The following is an 18,150-nucleotide window of genomic DNA, read 5'->3' as shown; positions in this document are numbered from 1 at the left end:
TAATAACTATCACTGTAATACTAGAAGAAGGACAATGTACACTTATGGATACAATCCCAGTTTATAGACTGGATCAGGATGCATCTCTGACTGGTCATTTGCGTTCATATTGCTCACTCACTTTGAGGCTACCTGGATTCTCTCACTATCTCTGTCTTGCTTTGCTCCTTCAACCAGAGATACCAGGTTCTCAGTATTGCTGTGCTGTTAATGCAGACATAAAGCCATAAAGCTTGTCATAGTTATAATGTGGAGGTGCTGGCCCAGGGGCTGCCCTTGACTTACTGTGCAGGGACTACCTGAGAGAAAGATATATAGCCCTTGACTTCACTGAGGTCTACTGCCAAATATAATGAGGTCAGACATCACACCACATCAGGCTATGGACCAAAATGTTTATTTGAAATCACAACTTTTGGAGCACTGCTTCACCTGATGAAGGAGCAGCACTCTGAAAGCCTGTGATTTCGAATAAACCAGTTGGAATATAATCTGCTGTCGTGTGATTTATGACTTTGTCTCCCCCAGTCCAACAGAGGTTGTGTAGGTGCACAACAACCTTTCAAAGATGGCATCAGTGTAAGGGATGCATTTGAATTCCAGGGTGTCCTGCCAGAGGCAGGTTGTTCTGGGAACAGTGCTTGGTAAGGTTAGGAATAGAATTGAATGAGAGGGACACCAAATGGGTGGAGTTGGTAGTTAATGAAGTGAATGCCGTAAGATACAATAAGAAACCTGCAGCAAAAAGTACTCCAAAAAACTTGATACAACTTTCATTTAGCTGAGAATAGGGAAGATTCAGCCTGTAATCTTTGAACAATTAACAATGTCTAGAGCCTTCAGATAATTTAAAGGTAATCAATGATATCGCAAAATAAGTATCTTTCATATAGATTAAGAGACAATTATTGTAGAAGTGTTGGTGTAAAGGATAACAAACTTAGAGGCTCACCGATGTAAAAGCATAAGAAATAGAAGTAGGACTAGGTCACTCGACCTATTGAATCTGCTCTGCTATTCAGTAAGATCACAGCTGACATGATTGTAGGCTTAACTCCATTTTCCTGCCAGCTATCATAATCTTGTCTTTCTTGTAGACCAAAAATCTGTCTAACCGGGGTTTGAACATATTCAGTGTCTTAGCCTCAACTGCTCATTGAATGTAATTGATAAGCTGACTTATTTTGATTTTTATTTTGATTTTATTGTCACATGTACTGAAATACAGTGACAATCTTTGTTCATGAGCGGTACAGGCAGATCATAGCAGGCAAAGGATGTACAGACCAAAAAGAGTCAGAGGCATACAGGATACATTATTTGAGGCTAGAGTCAATTCAACAGTCTGATACAGGCAGAAAGAAGCTGTTCTTGAATTGGTTTATGTGTGTGTTCAGGCTTTTGCCTGATGGAAGAGATTGTAGGAGGTCATTACCGGTGTGCAATGGGTCTTTGAAAATGTTGGCACCCTTTCTGAAGCAATGAGCCATGTAAATGCAGTCCGTGAATGAAAGGTTGGCTTCTGTGCTGGTCTGGGCTGTGCACACAACCTTCTGTAGTTTCTTCTGGTCCTGGGCAGAGCAGTTGCTATACCAGGCCATTATGTACCCAGACAATATGCTTTCAATGATGCATCTGTAGAAGTTGGTGAGGGACCTTATGGACATGACAAATTTCCTGAGCCTCCTGAGGAAGAAAATACATTGTTGTGCCTTCTTGACTGTCATATTTACGTGGGAAGACCAGGAGAGGTTCTTGGTTATGTTCACTCCAAGGATGGAGATGCTCCTCACTCTCTCAACCTCAGTTCTATTGATGTAGGTGGGTGTGTGTTCTCCTCTGAAGTCGATGATCAGTTCTTTAGTGTTGCCAACATTGAGAGGCAAATTGTTTTCGTCACCATGTCACTAAACCCTCTATATTTTGACTCATCAATGTTAGATATCTGTCCCACTGCAATAGTGTCATCAGTGAACTTGTAGATGACATTCGTCCAAATTTGGCCACACAATTGTGGGTGTACAGGGAGTACAGTAAGGGGCTGAGGATGCATCTTTGTTGTGGGGGGGCTTCAGTGTTGAGTGTTGTTGTGGAGGTGGTGCAGTTACCTATCCTTACTGATTGCGGCCCGTGGGTCAGAAAGCTGAGGATCCGATTGCGATGGGCAGAGCCAAAACCAAGGTCTCTTAGTTTTGAGATCAGTCTGGAGGGGATAATGGTGTTGAAGGTGAGCTGTAGTCAATGAGCAGGAGTCTGATTTAGGTATCTTTGTGGTCCAGATGTTCCAGGGATGAGTGCAGGACTAGGGCTATGGCATTCCCTGTGAACCTGTTATGTCAGTAGGCAAACTGTGGGAGTTGATGTGGGCCGTGACCTTGAATCACTTCATGATTATTGAAGTCAGAGCAATTGGGTGGTAGTCATTAAGACACATTGCATGTGTTGTCTAGGGTACAGGGCTGGTGGTGGTCTTCTTAAAGCAGGTGGGTCTTCGACTTATGAGAGGGAGAGTTTGAAGATGTCACTGAATATCTCCACCAGTTGGACCACACATGATCTGTGTGCTTGGCCCGGGACACCGTCCATGCCTGTCGCTTTCCTTGGGTTAACTCCTGGGAAGTTTGTTCTGACATCTGCAGCAGTGACTGAGGGAACAGGTGTGCCTGGGGCTATTGGAGCAGGCATTGCCACGCCGGTGGCATTCTGCTCAAATCGAACGTGTCAGGGAAGGGCATGTCATTGTCCGCTACCTTACACTGTTTCATTGGGTATCCCATAATGCCTTTTAGGCCTTGCCATAGAGGGCAGGAGTCTGTTTGGTAGGTCTGGGCCTCTAACTTGGTCCGTGCTGCTTCTTGGCCTCCCTGATGGTTTTATGGAGGTCATGTCTGGATTCTCTGTATTGGTCTGGATCACCTGACTTGAACGCTGTCCGTCTAGTCTTCAGAAGGGAGTGGATTTCCTGGTTCATTAAAGGTTTATAATTGGGGAACACTCAGATTGACTTCTTTGGTTCACACTCCACCATGCATTGCTAATGAAGTCCGTGATGGTGGTGACATACTCGCCTAAGTTTTCTGTTCAAAACTTGAATATGGTCCAGTCCATTGAGTCCAAGCAGTCCCAGAGACTGTCTTCTGCTGCCTCAGATCAGCACTGTACTTCGTTTCATGAAGGATTCTCCCGTTTCAGCGTCTGCCTGTAAGCTGATAGGAGGAACACAGCGCTGTGATCAGATTTTCCAAAGTGTGGGCAGGTAATGGAGTGATAGGCATCTTTGACGGTTGTACGGCAGTGATCCAGAATGTTCAGTCCCTTGGTGAGGCAGATGTGTTGGTGATATTTTGGCTTCACCTGCTTGAGGTTGGCTTGGTTGAAGTTGCTGGCCACAATGAATAGGGACTCGAGGAATTTTGTCTCTGGTGTGTTTGTGGCGGTGTAAATCACATCTAGGGCATTCTCCACATCCGCATGAGGTGGTAAGTGGATTGCTGTCAGGATGGCGGGGGTGAACTCTCATGGCCGGTAGTCGGGATAGCATTTTACTTTAAGGTATTTTAGGTCCAAAGAGCAATAGCTTGCCAGGATCACTACATCCAAGCACCAGACAGTTTTGATCAGGAAAAATACCGGAACTGCCCTTTGCCTTGCCCCAGGGCCCCATACAGTCCATGCAGTGTATGGAGGATCTGTCAGCTTGTAGGGCACAGTCAGGATTGGCAGGAGTGAGCGAAGTCTCTATGAAGCAGAGCAAACAACAGTCTCTCAGTTGCCTTTGGTAGGTAAGTCTGGATCTGAGTTCATCCATTTTGTTTTCAATACTTTGGACGTTTGCTAGAAGTATGCTGAGATGGGGAGTCTTGAAACCACGTGGTTTCACCCTCACCTTCAGGCCAACACATTTTCTCCATTTCCTTGTAGGTTTCCTGCATCTGGACAGTTAGACAGATTTTTGATCTGTAGGGAGTTGAAACTGGTGGACGCAAGCAGGAAAGTGGAGTTAGGGTCATAATCAGAACAACTAGATCTTACCAACTTAAGTATGTGTTTACTTTTTTCTTATTTTTAACATAACTAATGAGTAAGGATAACAGTATCTAATTTGTGCTCATTTTTGCAGTTGTGTGTTATATTGGAGCCAATGCAAGAACTGATGTCCAGACACAAAACATATAATATCAGCCCAAGAGACTGTTTGAAAACCTGCTTATTCCAGAAATGGCAGCGAATGGTGGCACCTCCAGGTAGGTCGACGGTATACGTCATTGAATTGTACGTTCAAGTTGCTGAAAGAGAATAGTCTTAATGAAGTTGGATAGTGCTCCAATTGTACATTTTTTCAGTTCTTCACAGATAACATAGTATCAAAGTTACTGACCTCTAAAGAACAACTATCCGTTTAGAAACCCAGTGTAGTTAGTTAATGGACTGTCGTGTCTCCAAACCACATGCTCTGTAGTGCAGGTTGTTGCATTCCATAAAAATGGGTTGGTGAAAGATAGTAGTAGAAGCCAATCTTTACACAGTCTACCATTTATTTACAGAGTAAAACATTGCAATCATACATCTCCTAGTTCAATCACCGCTCCAGTTACAGTATTTTTTTGCCTTAAGAATCAACCGACTTGAACATGTCACAATATAATTCCATGGCTATCACATCCTCAGGTGGTAATTAAACCTAGACCCTCTGACCCAGAGGTAGGAACAATACCTTTGCGCCACAACATGTGTTTCTTCATGTCTGCTCAAGTAAAACCCCAACTTTGGAAGCAGACGCGGAAGTTTCCATGGTAATATTTTGAGAAAGAGCTATCTTGAGGAAGAGTGGAAGTATCCCCCATGTCTGGCCAATTTTTATTTTTCAATTAAAATCACTATTGAGTGCTATGTTTCATATATTGCAACAGTGACCACAATTTGTAGAGTACTTCGCTGGTTGTAAAGTGCTCTGGGATTAATTGAGGTTGGGAAAGCAGCTATAGAAATGCAAGTCTGTCTGTAAATGCTCAGATTGTTCTTCTTCCAATAGTCTACAAATTATCTCCACAACATTTGCTTGTTTTTAAATGGAAGGAAAGTTTATTCTCCCATTTTATAGAGACACTAGATACTACCAGATACTGTTTCACTCACATGGTGATTCCCAATTACTGTCTTTTTCAGTACAAGGCTACAACGGTGATAACAAATATAAGCTGTTACTTATTTAAATTTGTATTATCTTGAAAGATTAAATGGAAGTCATGCAAGTAGGAAGCGTTCTGCATAGTTCTGATTAATTTGTTCCTCTACATATTCAATTAAGAAAAAACATATTTTTATATTGAATAACAGAATGTATGATGGCCATTCAAGAGTTTCCAATTTGAACAACAAAGGATGACAGGTCTGAGCTACTTCAGAATTTCCTGAACATTGAAATCACAGTGCTTTGAAGTTACCTATTCCCTGTTGGTTGCAATACAGCCACCAGGATAGTTCCAAGAAATCTATTTTCAAAGAAGTATCTGCTAAAATTATTTTATGGTATTAAACAGGATATTTTGAGAAAACAATTTCAAACATTTTTGTGACCTTTAATTCATTATATATTTGTTTTCTACATCTTCCAAAGATGTTCACATGTTCAATCACAGCCATTGGTGGTTTTCCTCAGTTAGGTATTGAAAAATTCAACTCCAAGCTGTGCCCCTGTAGATTGATTTTTTTTGAGGCAGATTGGGTCCAAAGACTGCCCAGAATATCATCTCACTGGGCAACCTTGAAAATTCACTAGAGTTGACCAATCTAATCAGCAGATCTTTTAAAATTGAATCTCTAGTATGTGATTTTATGTGTTAACCTAAATGTACATAAAATAATAATAACTGAGGGAGGTAAATAAATACTTGGCACACAAACTAAGAACTGTTGCATAAATATTCAGACGTGATTATTAACTGGAAATTTGTTAGTAGTAAATCAGGCTGAGGCTTATGTGAAATCATGCAGGTAAAGCTAAACATCTCTTTCTAGGATATGTAGGATTTTGCTGGCTCAAATATTTAGTAGATGGTATGATTATTTTGACATTAGCTGCTTTGTGTTCTGTGGTACCAAAGCTTCCAGCTTTAAAAAATATTTTAAATTTTTATTAAATATTCTGTATTTGGTATCAAATTTGCTGTGAGATTGCTGTAAGTTTTGGTGGCAGATTTATTGTGTTACACCATCAAAATGGTAAGCCTCAGAAATATTTAGTTTATGACTGTCAAATCTAAAATCGGCCCATTTACTTCACTGTTCTCGTGCTGCAGTAATAGTATGTCTCAGAATACCACACTACAAACCAATGCAAGGCACATTTGTGTGGGTCTGTCTACTCACCAGTTCAAGCTTAACTCCTGTTAGGTCTGGAGGCATACTTCAGCAAGTAAATTTTTAGTGTCTGTATGATTGGTTGAGGTAAACCATATAAGTTGTTGAATGCCAAAGTTTTTTTTCCCAAGTGTTTGAGGCAAGCAGAATATGCTAACAATCAGTTTAAAATAGAAATCTTGCATTGTGAATAAAATAACATAAAAGACTTCCTTCATGCTAAAAAAATTACTAAATAAAGATGAAATTAAAAATTAATATCAACCTGCTGAAAGTAAATACTCACTGGATCTGACAGCATTTGTGAAGAGAAGAAAAGAATCAATGTCACAGATCTATAATCTTCTCAAGGTAGAATCAAGAAGCTCGAAATATCCATTCACTTACAAATTTGCACACCTCCTTTTCTCGTACACTGTGTTGTTCAGCACAACCATGGTTCAGAGAATTGGTCAGAGAGTCCAGCATATTCTATTTTCTCTTTAATAACGCCCTTGACCGCGTCTCCCGTATTTCCCGCAACACATCCCTCACACCCCGCCCCCGCCACAACCGCCCTAAGAGGATCCCCCTCGTTCTCACACACCACCCTACCAACCTCCGGATACAACGCATCATCCTCCGACACTTCCGCCATTTACAATCCGACCCCACCACCCAAGACATTTTTCCATCCCCTCCCCTGTCTGCTTTCCGGAGAGACCACTCTCTCCGTGACTCCCTTGTTCGCTCCACACTGCCCTCCAACCCCACCACACCCGGCACCTTCCCCTGCAACCGCAGGAAATGCTACACTTGTCCCCACACCTCCTCCCTCACCCCTATCGCAGGCCCCAAGATGACATTCCACATTAAGCAGCGGTTCACCTGCACATCTGCCAATGTGGTATACTGCATCCACTGTACCCGGTGCGGCTTCCTCTACATTGAGGAAACCAAGCGGAGGCTTGGAGACCGCTTTGCAGAACACCTCCGTTCAGTTCGCAACAAACAACTGCACCTCCCAGTCGCAAACCATTTCCACTCCCCCTCCCATTCTCTAGATGACATGTCCATCATGGGCCTCCTGCACTGCCACAATGATGCCACCCGAAGGTTGCAGGAACAGCAACTCATATTCCGCCTGGGAACCCTGCAGCCATATGGTATCAATGTGGACTTCACCAGTTTCAAAATCTCCCCTTCCCCTACTGCATCCCTAAACCAGCCTAGTTCGTCCCCTCCCCCCACTACACCACACAACCAGCCCAGCTCTTCCCCCCCACCCACTACATCCCAAAACCAGTCCAACCTGTCTCTGCCTCCCTAATCTGTTCTTCCTCTCACCCATCCCTTCCTCCCACCCCAAGCCGCACCCCCAGCTACCTACTAACCTCATCCCACCTCCTTGACCTGCCCGTCTTCCCTGGACTGACCTATCCCCTCCCTACCTCCCCACCTATACTCTCTCCACCTATCTTCTTTACTCTCCATCTTCGGTCTGCCTCCCCCTCTCTCCCTATTTATTCCAGTTCCCTCTCCCCATCCCCCTCTCCGATGAAGGGTCTAGGCCCGAAACGTCAGCTTTTGTGCTCCTGAGATGCTGCTTGGCCTGCTGTGTTCATCCAGCCTCACATTTTATTATCAAAGAAGAGAGGTTTGTTTCTGTAACTCTTCAGTAATGCAGTGTCTAGTCTGTGGTACAGGGCTGTTACTGGTTGATTTTAGATGTATGTTGCCTCAGATTGCTCAAAGATTTGCCATTGTTACACTCTTTACATAATTCACATTACTGTGGAATAAATCTATATTACTAGAAGTAATTAGTTTGTCAAATGCTTGCATCATGTTTTCATCTTATACCTTCAAGTGTGAACATGATTTAGTGTGTTGAGAACTCTATAATCATACCATTCACGTGGCACAGTGTCTGAGCATGTTGCACGATGTCACAATGGTGGTACATTGAAAGGTGTATCAGTTTCCAGTCTCAGCTGTGCTGCCTTGGGAAGGTGCTGAGCAAAGGTTAGATGCGTCCCCATAGTAGGGGAGGTGGAACTGGAGGGACTGTGGACCCCAAGATATTTTATGCTTCTACAGATGCTCATAGCAGCACTGGCTGAGGCTCCAAACAGATTACTTGCCTGCCCTTTTGGCCACAGAGGTAAGTGGCTGAGAGGAACCGGGGGACTGAGGAGAAAAATAAATGAAATTCATACTCTCAAAATTTTTTAAAACTATATAATATATACTATATCGTATGTGAACCAGTAAAACCGCTGAAAGTAACAACCATGTAAGAGTAAAATACCTGTCCCGTGATGCTGTAATCCTTCAGGTCGAACCTCACAATCAGCTGTTATACCCTTTCTCCTACGTCACACCGCCTCAACCCCACAACCTCGCTCAGCGCGCCCAGCGCACAACGGTAAGAAAACTAAGTTTAATTACTTTTTAAGTCATTCAAAGTATATATTATATAAAATAACAAAGATGGGGAGGGAATCATGAGGCTTTCCAATCTTGTGAGGTTCAGATGGTTTCACAGTCCTAATGACATCATCTAGATCCCTTGATTTGGAACAGAGCCTTGTTTCGCATCAATTAATCTACACATGACTGATAGTTGACCCATCTTAACCTATATATAGAGGAAAATTATGTTTTGTCACAATGTGCTGTCAACATTGTAAATAGAGAGAGAAAACATTGTTTATGTTTTCATTTTTAGTGAAATTGCAAAGGCATTGTAAAATAATGTATTTAAAGTCTTGCTTTAAAAATAATGATTAGAGGAAATCTTTACCTATGTTTGCATCACTATTATTGTACAGCTAACAGAGGAAATCTCCCTTAGTTGGTCTTGGTCTGATGGTGCTCACTTCATATTTCTGTGGTTCCATTCTCAAGACTTTATTTCGGCGGGCACATGCATTTTGCAACTTTTCAGCCATGACTTCAGATGAAATGCCTTGTAGAAGCTGAACATCTCACCCAAGCAAAAGGTGGCATTTCATCTTCCTCACCACAGGTCACCTCCTGCTGGCTTAATGAGGAGTAGCATTGCCATTAGGAAGGGGCAAAGCCAAATATTTCTCTATTTACCTAGTTGGTTTAAATAGAGCTTAAAGAATAAAAACAAGGATAATTCAGCAAGTTAGGCTCTTCCTATAAGAAGAAACATCACAAAAGGGAATTTGTTTTTAGTGGACAAAAGGAGTTTGAAGGAAACATCAAGAAGCATGAACAATGTAGAACAAAGGATGTCACCTAAACTATAAACAGATTTGAAAGACAAGTGTGATTATTTTGTAAGGTTAAACATTTGAATGCTTTCTTTCCCAGTGTAGCAGAAATGTAAAATGTTCAAGACAAGTATTTACTACATTTTAGAAGCAACTCCAAGAAAAGATAGCAAAATGCTTACAAAAAAAAAGATTTATTTCTGTCTTCTTAAAATGTTTTGTCATTTATTACCTCCCTCAGGGTATTAATTAAACTGGCCAAATCCACATAGTATAAGCTGTAAGTTATTTAAAAGAAAGAAAAACAAGCTGAGTGACCTTCCTCATGAAATATTTTTCCTATGTTTAAAATAAACCTAGAAGAGTACCAATAAAGGAAAAGTTTGTTAAATTCTGTGTATATCTGTACCTTTTAATTGGTTGAATAAATATTGTATTCCAAATCAATCAGAAACTGGTATTAAAGATGAGAAATTACAGTGGCTAGGAAAGTACCATCAATACAAACCACATATCCATCTAAAAGGTGCATTTTTAAAATGTTGCTCCAGAGTGGGAAACATTTTCAGTTTAATTTTGTCCTTCATATTTTGAAGATCTGATATTAAAAGTCCAGAAACCATCAGAGAATCAGCAAACTAACATCAGGAAATCAGCATTGTTGTCCTTACGGAACCCTATCTTTATCCAGTTATGGTTTGAAACCAACTTCTATTAGTTGAGTGCTGGATATTCGGTTGACAAATACCGAAGCTCAAATGCCAACCACTCCCAACAAGCATGCAAGAATGAAAAGAATGATGATTTTCAACTCTGTCTACTAGCTTTGGTGGTCTCAAATGATGGAAAGGTTTAAAAACTGTCCAACTTAAATTAATTGCATATTGTTTAAGTTAATGATCACAATAAAGGGAATTCATTTTTCAAGAGAATATGAGGAAATAGAATCCATGTTTTAGTTTGGATGGAATTCTGAAGCTTTATGCAATATGTACCTGCAACATGTTGCTCTTGATATACCGGCTCTCCGTATTTGGTCAGTTAGAAAAGGACAATATATGATCAATTTGGAGCACTGGAACATTAGTATGATACCAAAACTCTGATTCTGATTCTTTTTGCCCTTTTTTTGTTTTATTTTGTACAGCGGAACCTACCAGACAACAGACAAATAAACGAAGAAAGAGGAAGAATTCAGCAAGCAGCACCTCAAACAGCAGTGTAGGAAATACCAACAGTACAAACAGCAAGAAAAAGAGCCCTGCAGGGAACTTCAGTCTCTCCAGTCAGGTACCTGTAAGCATCTCCTTTCACTATTGTGTATGTATAACTTATCCATTAGTTGCTCCAACAAAAATACACTGTTGATAGGATTGTATTGAACATCTTTACTGTGCCTGCCTTTCTCAGTAATCTTTATATGCTAAGAATCGGAAAATAATTCAAATGTAATTACAACCTGCCACATTCTCATCTAGCTCTGCCCAGGTCTCTTTCAACTCAAGTCTTCTAAATCAGTCTTCTCCAATAGTGTGTGTCTGGTATATTGTTTTGTTCCATCAGCACTTATGCTTCATATGAAATAAATTATTCCCAAGCTCATAAGACTGAGTGGAAAACAAAAATAACTTTGTAACAGCAAAAATGGCTTGGTAATGTTGTAGATTCTGTAATCCTTTCTTCTCTAAAATAAGCGCTTTGTAAAAATAAACATGGTATACAAAACCACAGTTGTGAAAAGTGGTGGCATGTGATAATATCAGTCTAGTGCTGATTTATTTTTCTTCCACGTGTCTGCTTTTACTTCTTCAATAATCTCAAATAGGTGACTCACCAATCTCAAATTCTAGCTCCCAAATAAGACAATGTGCTCCGCATTGATTTAAAAATAAGGGTTGAACTGCAAACTTCTTAAAAATACAAAAATGATGGAACTACCCCAAGCCTGCTCCTCAATATCTTCATCTTCCACAGTGATATCTGAATCCAGAAATAAGCATTCAAATACTATCCTGAAATCAGCCGCATCTCATGCATTTACGACCTTCAATAAATCCCAAACAGTTTTAAAAGATTGTAATAAGACACAACAGAACACTTAAAAAAAAGACACACAGGCAAACATTAAAAACTGAAAAAAAACTAAAATTATTTTTTTAATAAGCGGCTCCAACAATGTAATCGAGACCCACGGTATCCTCCCTCCTCTGGCAGCAGCTCCAGCAGGGCTTCATCCACGTCCTTCAGGACAACGTCTCCCCCGTGGTGGCTCCTCCTGAAATGCCAGCGTCCTCTTCGCACAGTTCAGCACAACGGCTCCACATGACATCCTAGATGTTGTCTTCCACTGCTCCAGAACAGGTAAATCCCCAGAAATACAGCAGGGACAAAGGGAGAGAAAATGGTTTTTATTTTAAAATATATTCACTCAGCATGTAGCTGAGAAATACACACCAAAAGTTCCCAAATTACGTCCTCCTCTCCCGTTATGGGATAGCTCATCTAAGCCAGGGTAGTTGGGTGCTCTAATTGGAACTAGCATCTTTAGGAAAACAGAAACAACAATAGTATTCATACCAGATTTCCTTAAATACAATATAAAAAGGCCCAAGGAGCTTCACAGAGAGTAGCATGCATCCTATGACATCAAGCCACAAGAAAGCTGTTAGGGCATTTGATCAGGCTTTGCCAAGTTGGTAGATATTCAGGAGCACGTTTTAGGAGAAAAAAAGGTAGGAGGGTTTAAGAAGGGAGTTCCAGAGTTTAGGTCTTGGCTACTGAAGGTAGACAATTAGTGCAGGCATGATTAAAATTGTTAAGGTCAAAAGATCAGAATTAAATGACCATAAATTATTGGGTGACTGTGGAGCTGGAGGGGATGACAGAGATAGAGACAAGACTGTGCAGTGATTTGAAAACTAGCGAATTTTAAAATTGAGGCATTGTAAAATCAGGACCAATTTAGGTCACAAAGACCCAGATGATGGTTGAATGGAATTTGGCACAAGTTAGCACATGGAGGTTTGGAGGATCTCAAGTTTACAGAAAGTAGAACTTCAGAATGTGGCTTGAAGTCAAGAATAGAGGTAACTGACATGGGTGTGGGTGTAAGCAGTGGATGACTTGGTATAGGACCGACTTCAGCAATGTTACAGAAATGGGAACAGATGATCTTAAGAAACATGGCAAACCTTATGGCACAGAGAAGGCCTTTCAGCCCGTAAGTGTATTCCGACAAAAAAAATTATCTAGCCCAATTATTTATTGTTGCTCTTGGTCTGTAACCTAGTCAGTTATGGTCCCGCATGTGCATATCCATGTGATGGGGATATGTGATTGGGAGCTCTACTTGGGGGTCAGCTATGCCATTGTGCTTATGAACAGTCTGCTTCAACCTCAGAGTATCAGAATGGGAGCAAGATGGTGGTGGTACTCACATTTTGGTTCAGAGGCCCTGACTAATGCACTGGAGCCATGAATTCAAGTCTCACCTTGACAGCTGGAGAATTTTAATACAATATCTGTACTAAAAGATATGAGTCTTATTCATGTGAAGTTACTGGATTGTTGTAAAAAGCCCATCTGGCTCACTATTTTCTTTCAAGGAAGGAAATCTGCCATCCCTACATATTCTGGGTCATTTGTGACTCCAAATACACAGCTTTGTGGTTGACTGTTAGTTGCCCTCTGAGATGAACTAGCAAGTCAGTCAGTTTGTTAAATCCATCCTGAAGGTATAAAAGACAACCCACCCAGTCAATGCTTTAAAGTTCTCCTTAGTAACAACTGGGATTTATGCCAAAATGGGTAGAGCTGTTCCACAAATAGTCAAACGACAGTCTGACATAGTTATACTCATCCAATCATACCCTACAGATATTACTCATACCTTGCTGTCCAGCCAATGTCCCAGACTTCTCCATTGTCATCCCTGGGCCTTTGTTTTGCTGCATCAGCAAGACAGACCCATCAGAGATGGTGGCACAGTGATAAACAGCCAGGAGAATATTGCCTCAAGTTCTGTAACGTTAAAACCAGGCCTGAACATTGATGCCACAACCTGTGAAATCTCATGGCTTCAGCTCAAAAGAAGAAAGGAGATTTCCTCCTGATTATTACCTACCAGCCACTTCAGCTGATAAATCAGCTTCCTGATTCACTGTTTCATGTTGAATGCCATTTGGAAGAGCCACTGGGAGAAGAAAAGGCTCAGAATGTATAGTGGATATGGAACTTCGGTATAACCACTAAACTGAGTGGTGCTGTTATTGACCGAGACATTTCAGAAATTATTTGCTAAACTGGGCCTAGTTAAGATAAATGGTGAGAGAATAATCTCCCATCCATGTCCTTACCAATCCACCTGTTGCAAATGGAATCAATAGGACTAACTATCACATGTCCTCGTGGAGGCGGACTCACTTTGACGCTGGGGATGTTCTCTATATTGTGTGATATTATCACCATTGAAAATGAAATAGACTCAGTAACAGCAACTCAAAACTGCCTAAAGGTGAAGAGCTGTGAGCCATTAGCAACAGAAGAACTGTATTCAGCCTCGTTTCCTGGCACATTCCTCACTCTACCATTACTATCAAATCAGGGTATCAACCATGGGAGTAGCACCCTGCATATATAAGAATGAGATGCCAGTCTGGTGTAGTTACAGAACAGGATTGTATTGCAAGTCAAACAGATGAGGAAACAGAACTGAGGAAGGGTTACTCAACCAAAGTATTAACTCTGAGTTCTCTCCACAGTTGCTGCCAGATCTGTTGAGATAGTTAATGCATTGGTTCTAAACTTTTAAAATTCCCTTGATGTGGGGTGGTCCCATTAGCTTGAAAGATAGCAAACTTATCTCCTTTATTCAAAAAGTGAGGGAGACAGAAAGCATTCAGATGGCTTAAAATGTGTCATATGTTAATCCATCGTAGAATTTATTATTTAAAAATTTATAGTGGACCACTTAGATAAGTTCAAGGTAATCAGAGAGAGTCAGCATGATTTTGTGAAAGGGAAATCATGATTGACCAATGTATTGGAATTCTTTGAAGAGGACATGTGCTACCGTAAAGGGGAGCTGTGGGTGAATTGAATTTGGATTTCCAGAAGGCACTAAATAAGGTGGTACATCAAATGTTATTGTGAAATAGGAAAGCTCATAGTGTAGGGGGTAACATTTGGCATGGATAAAAGGTTGGCTGACTGACAGGAATCAGAGAGTAGACATAAATGGATCTTTTTCATGTTGCGAAGATGTATAGAATGGTATGCCACAGGAGTTGATGCTGAAAACTCAACTGGTTCCAATTTATATAAATGACATAAGTGAAGGGATGCAAGGTATGATTTCCAAGTTTACTGAGAGCACAAAGATAGGTAGGAAAGTTGATTATGAAGAAGATGTTAACATTTATTGTGAAGGGAATTGAATCTAAAAGTAGGGAGGCTATGCTTTCACTGCACAGATCACTGATGAAAACCCATCTGGACGATGGTGCAGTTTAGTCACCTTATTGAAGGAAAGATGTAAATTCATTGGAGACAATTCAGTGAAGGTTTACCGAATAATGTCTGAAATGAGAGGGTTGTCTTGAAGAAATATAAGACAACTGGGCTCACATCCACTGTAATTTAGGAGAGTAAGAGGCAACTTGATATGGCGGATGACAAAGTAGTTGTGGAGAGCATGTTTCCTCTTATGGGAGAATCTAGAACAAACATCACAGTTTAAAAATCAGGGATCACCCATTTATAACAGAGATTAGATGAGTTTTTTTTCAGAGGACTGCATCTTTGGAAAGCTCTTTCTGAAATGGTGGTGGAAGCAGCTTCCTTGAGTATTTTTAAGGTAGATAGTTCAAGTGTGCTGCTTTGTTCTGGATGGTGTCAAGCTTCTTGAGCGTCTTTGGAGCTGCATTCATCTAGACAAGTGGAGAACATTCTGCCACACTCTGATTTGTGCCTTTTTAGGTAGTGAACAGACTTTGAGGAGTCAGATGGTGAACTACTCACAGCAGGACTCCTGTTAGAAACAAACAAATGCACATGCACACACACTACTGGCCTCCCTCCCTCCACCATACACACACCAAAATTTCAAAGTGATCTGCTGATTATCTGTCATTTACTGGAAAAGCAGCTATCTTTAGAATGCAGTGTCTAGCACAACGTTTCAAACCTATCTAAGAGATTGCTGTTATGTCTTTAATTGCTAGACAGACAGCATTTGGCAAGAGGACCTGTGCTGAACGATGCCGAGCAACAGTCTGTAAGGCTTTTGTTTTGATTTGCCACAGACTTGGCTGCTGTTAGGTCAGTTGGAAAAGGATCTTCAGTTTCGAGATAACAGATTCTGTCTTGAAAAGTTGGAGTTGGAAGAAGTTGACAGGAAGGAAACATCTCTGTATCTCACACTGAATAAAAGGTAGCCCTTTAAAGAAATACCTCAGTGAAATATTTTCTGGGAACCGGAGCAAGTTCCATTTCTGATTTTCTCTCAAATGTTGAATGCTGCATTATTAATTCAGTCCACAAGCCTGACCTTCCACCTAAACTAAGCGTCTTCCATCCTTCTATGACCAACAGAAAGTTGATCTTCTAGAGAAGAAACCAGAGGAAGTGGGAGTGGTCGACTCATTCTGCTCTTTTAGTTGGGACTCTTGGTCAAAACTGTGTTGTTATCTTCCCTATTTTCCTATCCATAATACTCCTTGAGAGCTTTGGCTTGTCCTGTCTGTGTAAAAATATCTGTATGTTTAGATTAAAGGAGATACGATTTTATTTTGCACAATAGCTTCGTTGATAATCAGTTTTGCCACGTGTCTAAAGAATGCATTTGTTCTTAATAAACAAATTATCTCTGAGTTGATTGAACCCAAGTAGCCATTAAGGCACTCAATGAGATTCATCAACGGGAAGGCTTCACTCCCTTCATGTTCAGCTGGTTTGCAACTTTAAAAGAAAGAGTTTCTTTGAGCTTAAATATTCATAGCTGTACTAAGCAAATACTGCTTATAGGCTTCTGTTTTCGACTGCATTGAACCATTGTTCGCAGTGTTCTTGTAAGACTTTGCGTCTCCCAGAAGTTCTGCTGAGCCCTAGCCCTGGCCCTGAAACTTAGCTGCATCCATTGACTCTCAGGTCTTCTCCTGAGTCCTGACTGCATGGAGCTATCAACCAACTCCTGGGTCTTCTTGCTGAATCCCAAATACACAGAATCAATGGCCTTCAGTCATCATCCCAACATGCACAACAAACAGTACACCTCTTGCTTTGGAGCTTACTTCTCATTCTCTATCTCCACCTCATTTATTAACTGTACATGCCTTTGACTCTTGAAGTGTTTTAACTGACCTCTTGGAAACCTTGCAACAAGCCCTAACCTTGTTCCTAGGCATGACTGAGTGTAGTCGCCATTGTGCCAATCAAATATAGCATATATTGGATCATTCAGTTCCTTGAATGTTACTACTTACTGGCTCGCATAGCCCAAATGGGTGCCAACTGAAATGATTTTTATCACAATTGGACAAATACAGCCCCAACAGCTTAAGACACTCAATGCCATCCAAGAGAATGCAGCCTGCTTGATCAGCACTCCACATACCACCTTAAACATTCACTCACTCCACCACCAGTGCAGGGTGAGATGCATTGCAATAGTTAGCTTTGGCTGCTTTGATACCATTTACCAAAGCTGCAGCTTCCACCACCTATGGTAACAACATGGGCAGATGCATGGAAACTCTCCAACTGTAATGGCCTCACCAAATCACTCACCATCCTTACTTAGAACTCTACTGCCATTCCTTTGTCGATGCTGGATCAAAATCTTGTCACTTCTATCCTAACAGGACAGTGGTAGTGCATAAAATACAAGTACTGCAGAAATTGAAGAAGGTGGCTCCCCCCTCCTTCTCAAGGTCAATGACAAATCTCATAAGCAAATTTAAAAAAAACAGAATTGTTAGGGAGATAAGTAGATTTGATGGAAACGGAGCAAAGTTTGTGTTGTGGACCAAAGGCGATTTAATTGTAAGAAATTTCTGCTAATCTGATACTGGATGTCACACAAGCAGACACTTTGATAACGGGCAGTGATGAGTTGAGTTAGATGTTATCGGCACATCTGGAATAACTCTGAATGATACCAAGAGGGCAGGGTGAGGATGAGAAGTAGAAGGGGGCCAAAGATAGATCCTTGGACAATGTGAGTTAATAGTGCATACGTGGAAGTGGAAGTCATTTCAGGTGATTCTTAGGCTACAAATAAATACATCAGAATGGAACAAGCTAATGCAGTTTTGCCCACCTGAAGAGGCATTGGGGAACACCTAGAAATCTGCAATCAGGTTCAGGAGGAGTGGTTTCCTTTGACACAATATGAAGGAAATTTCAGCCACGGTTTCTGCTCCTGACCATGAATCTTCATTGTTGAAATTGCGTGTTTACATCAGTGTGAAACTAAAAATACTAACATAAAAAGTATTAATTTGCATATAGTCAATAATTTCTTGGTATAAACAAGTTGCTTTCTTAGGACCATCATGTTTATTTTGTA

At 40.9% G+C, this 18,150-nt stretch overlaps 1 protein-coding gene across 11 annotated transcripts in view; it reads left to right on the top strand.

The window, feature by feature from the left end:
- Nucleotides 1-18,150, top strand: part of LOC125456915 (LIM domain-binding protein 2) — a 263,846-nt gene that overhangs the window by 226,410 nt on the left and 19,286 nt on the right. For 3 of the 11 annotated variants that reach the window (XM_048540494.2, XM_048540528.2, XM_059646774.1), the window contains 3 exons: nucleotides 4,121-4,244; nucleotides 8,678-8,767; nucleotides 10,732-10,880. In XM_048540494.2, the coding sequence (XP_048396451.1) occupies nucleotides 4,121-4,244; nucleotides 8,678-8,767; nucleotides 10,732-10,880 (363 nt within the window). Of the gene's footprint in view, nucleotides 1-4,120; nucleotides 4,245-8,677; nucleotides 8,768-10,731; nucleotides 10,881-11,748; nucleotides 11,946-18,150 lie in introns of all 11 variants that reach the window. The other 8 variants (XM_048540520.2, XM_048540552.2, XM_048540519.2 and 5 more) reach the window with 7 other exon arrangements.

The sequence above is a fragment of the Stegostoma tigrinum genome, chromosome 1 (genome assembly GCF_030684315.1).
Source record: "Stegostoma tigrinum isolate sSteTig4 chromosome 1, sSteTig4.hap1, whole genome shotgun sequence".
Taxonomy (NCBI): Eukaryota; Metazoa; Chordata; class Chondrichthyes; order Orectolobiformes; family Stegostomatidae; genus Stegostoma; species Stegostoma tigrinum.
The sequence above is the reverse complement of the archived record's forward strand: the minus strand, read 5'-3'. Positions and strand labels throughout refer to the sequence as shown.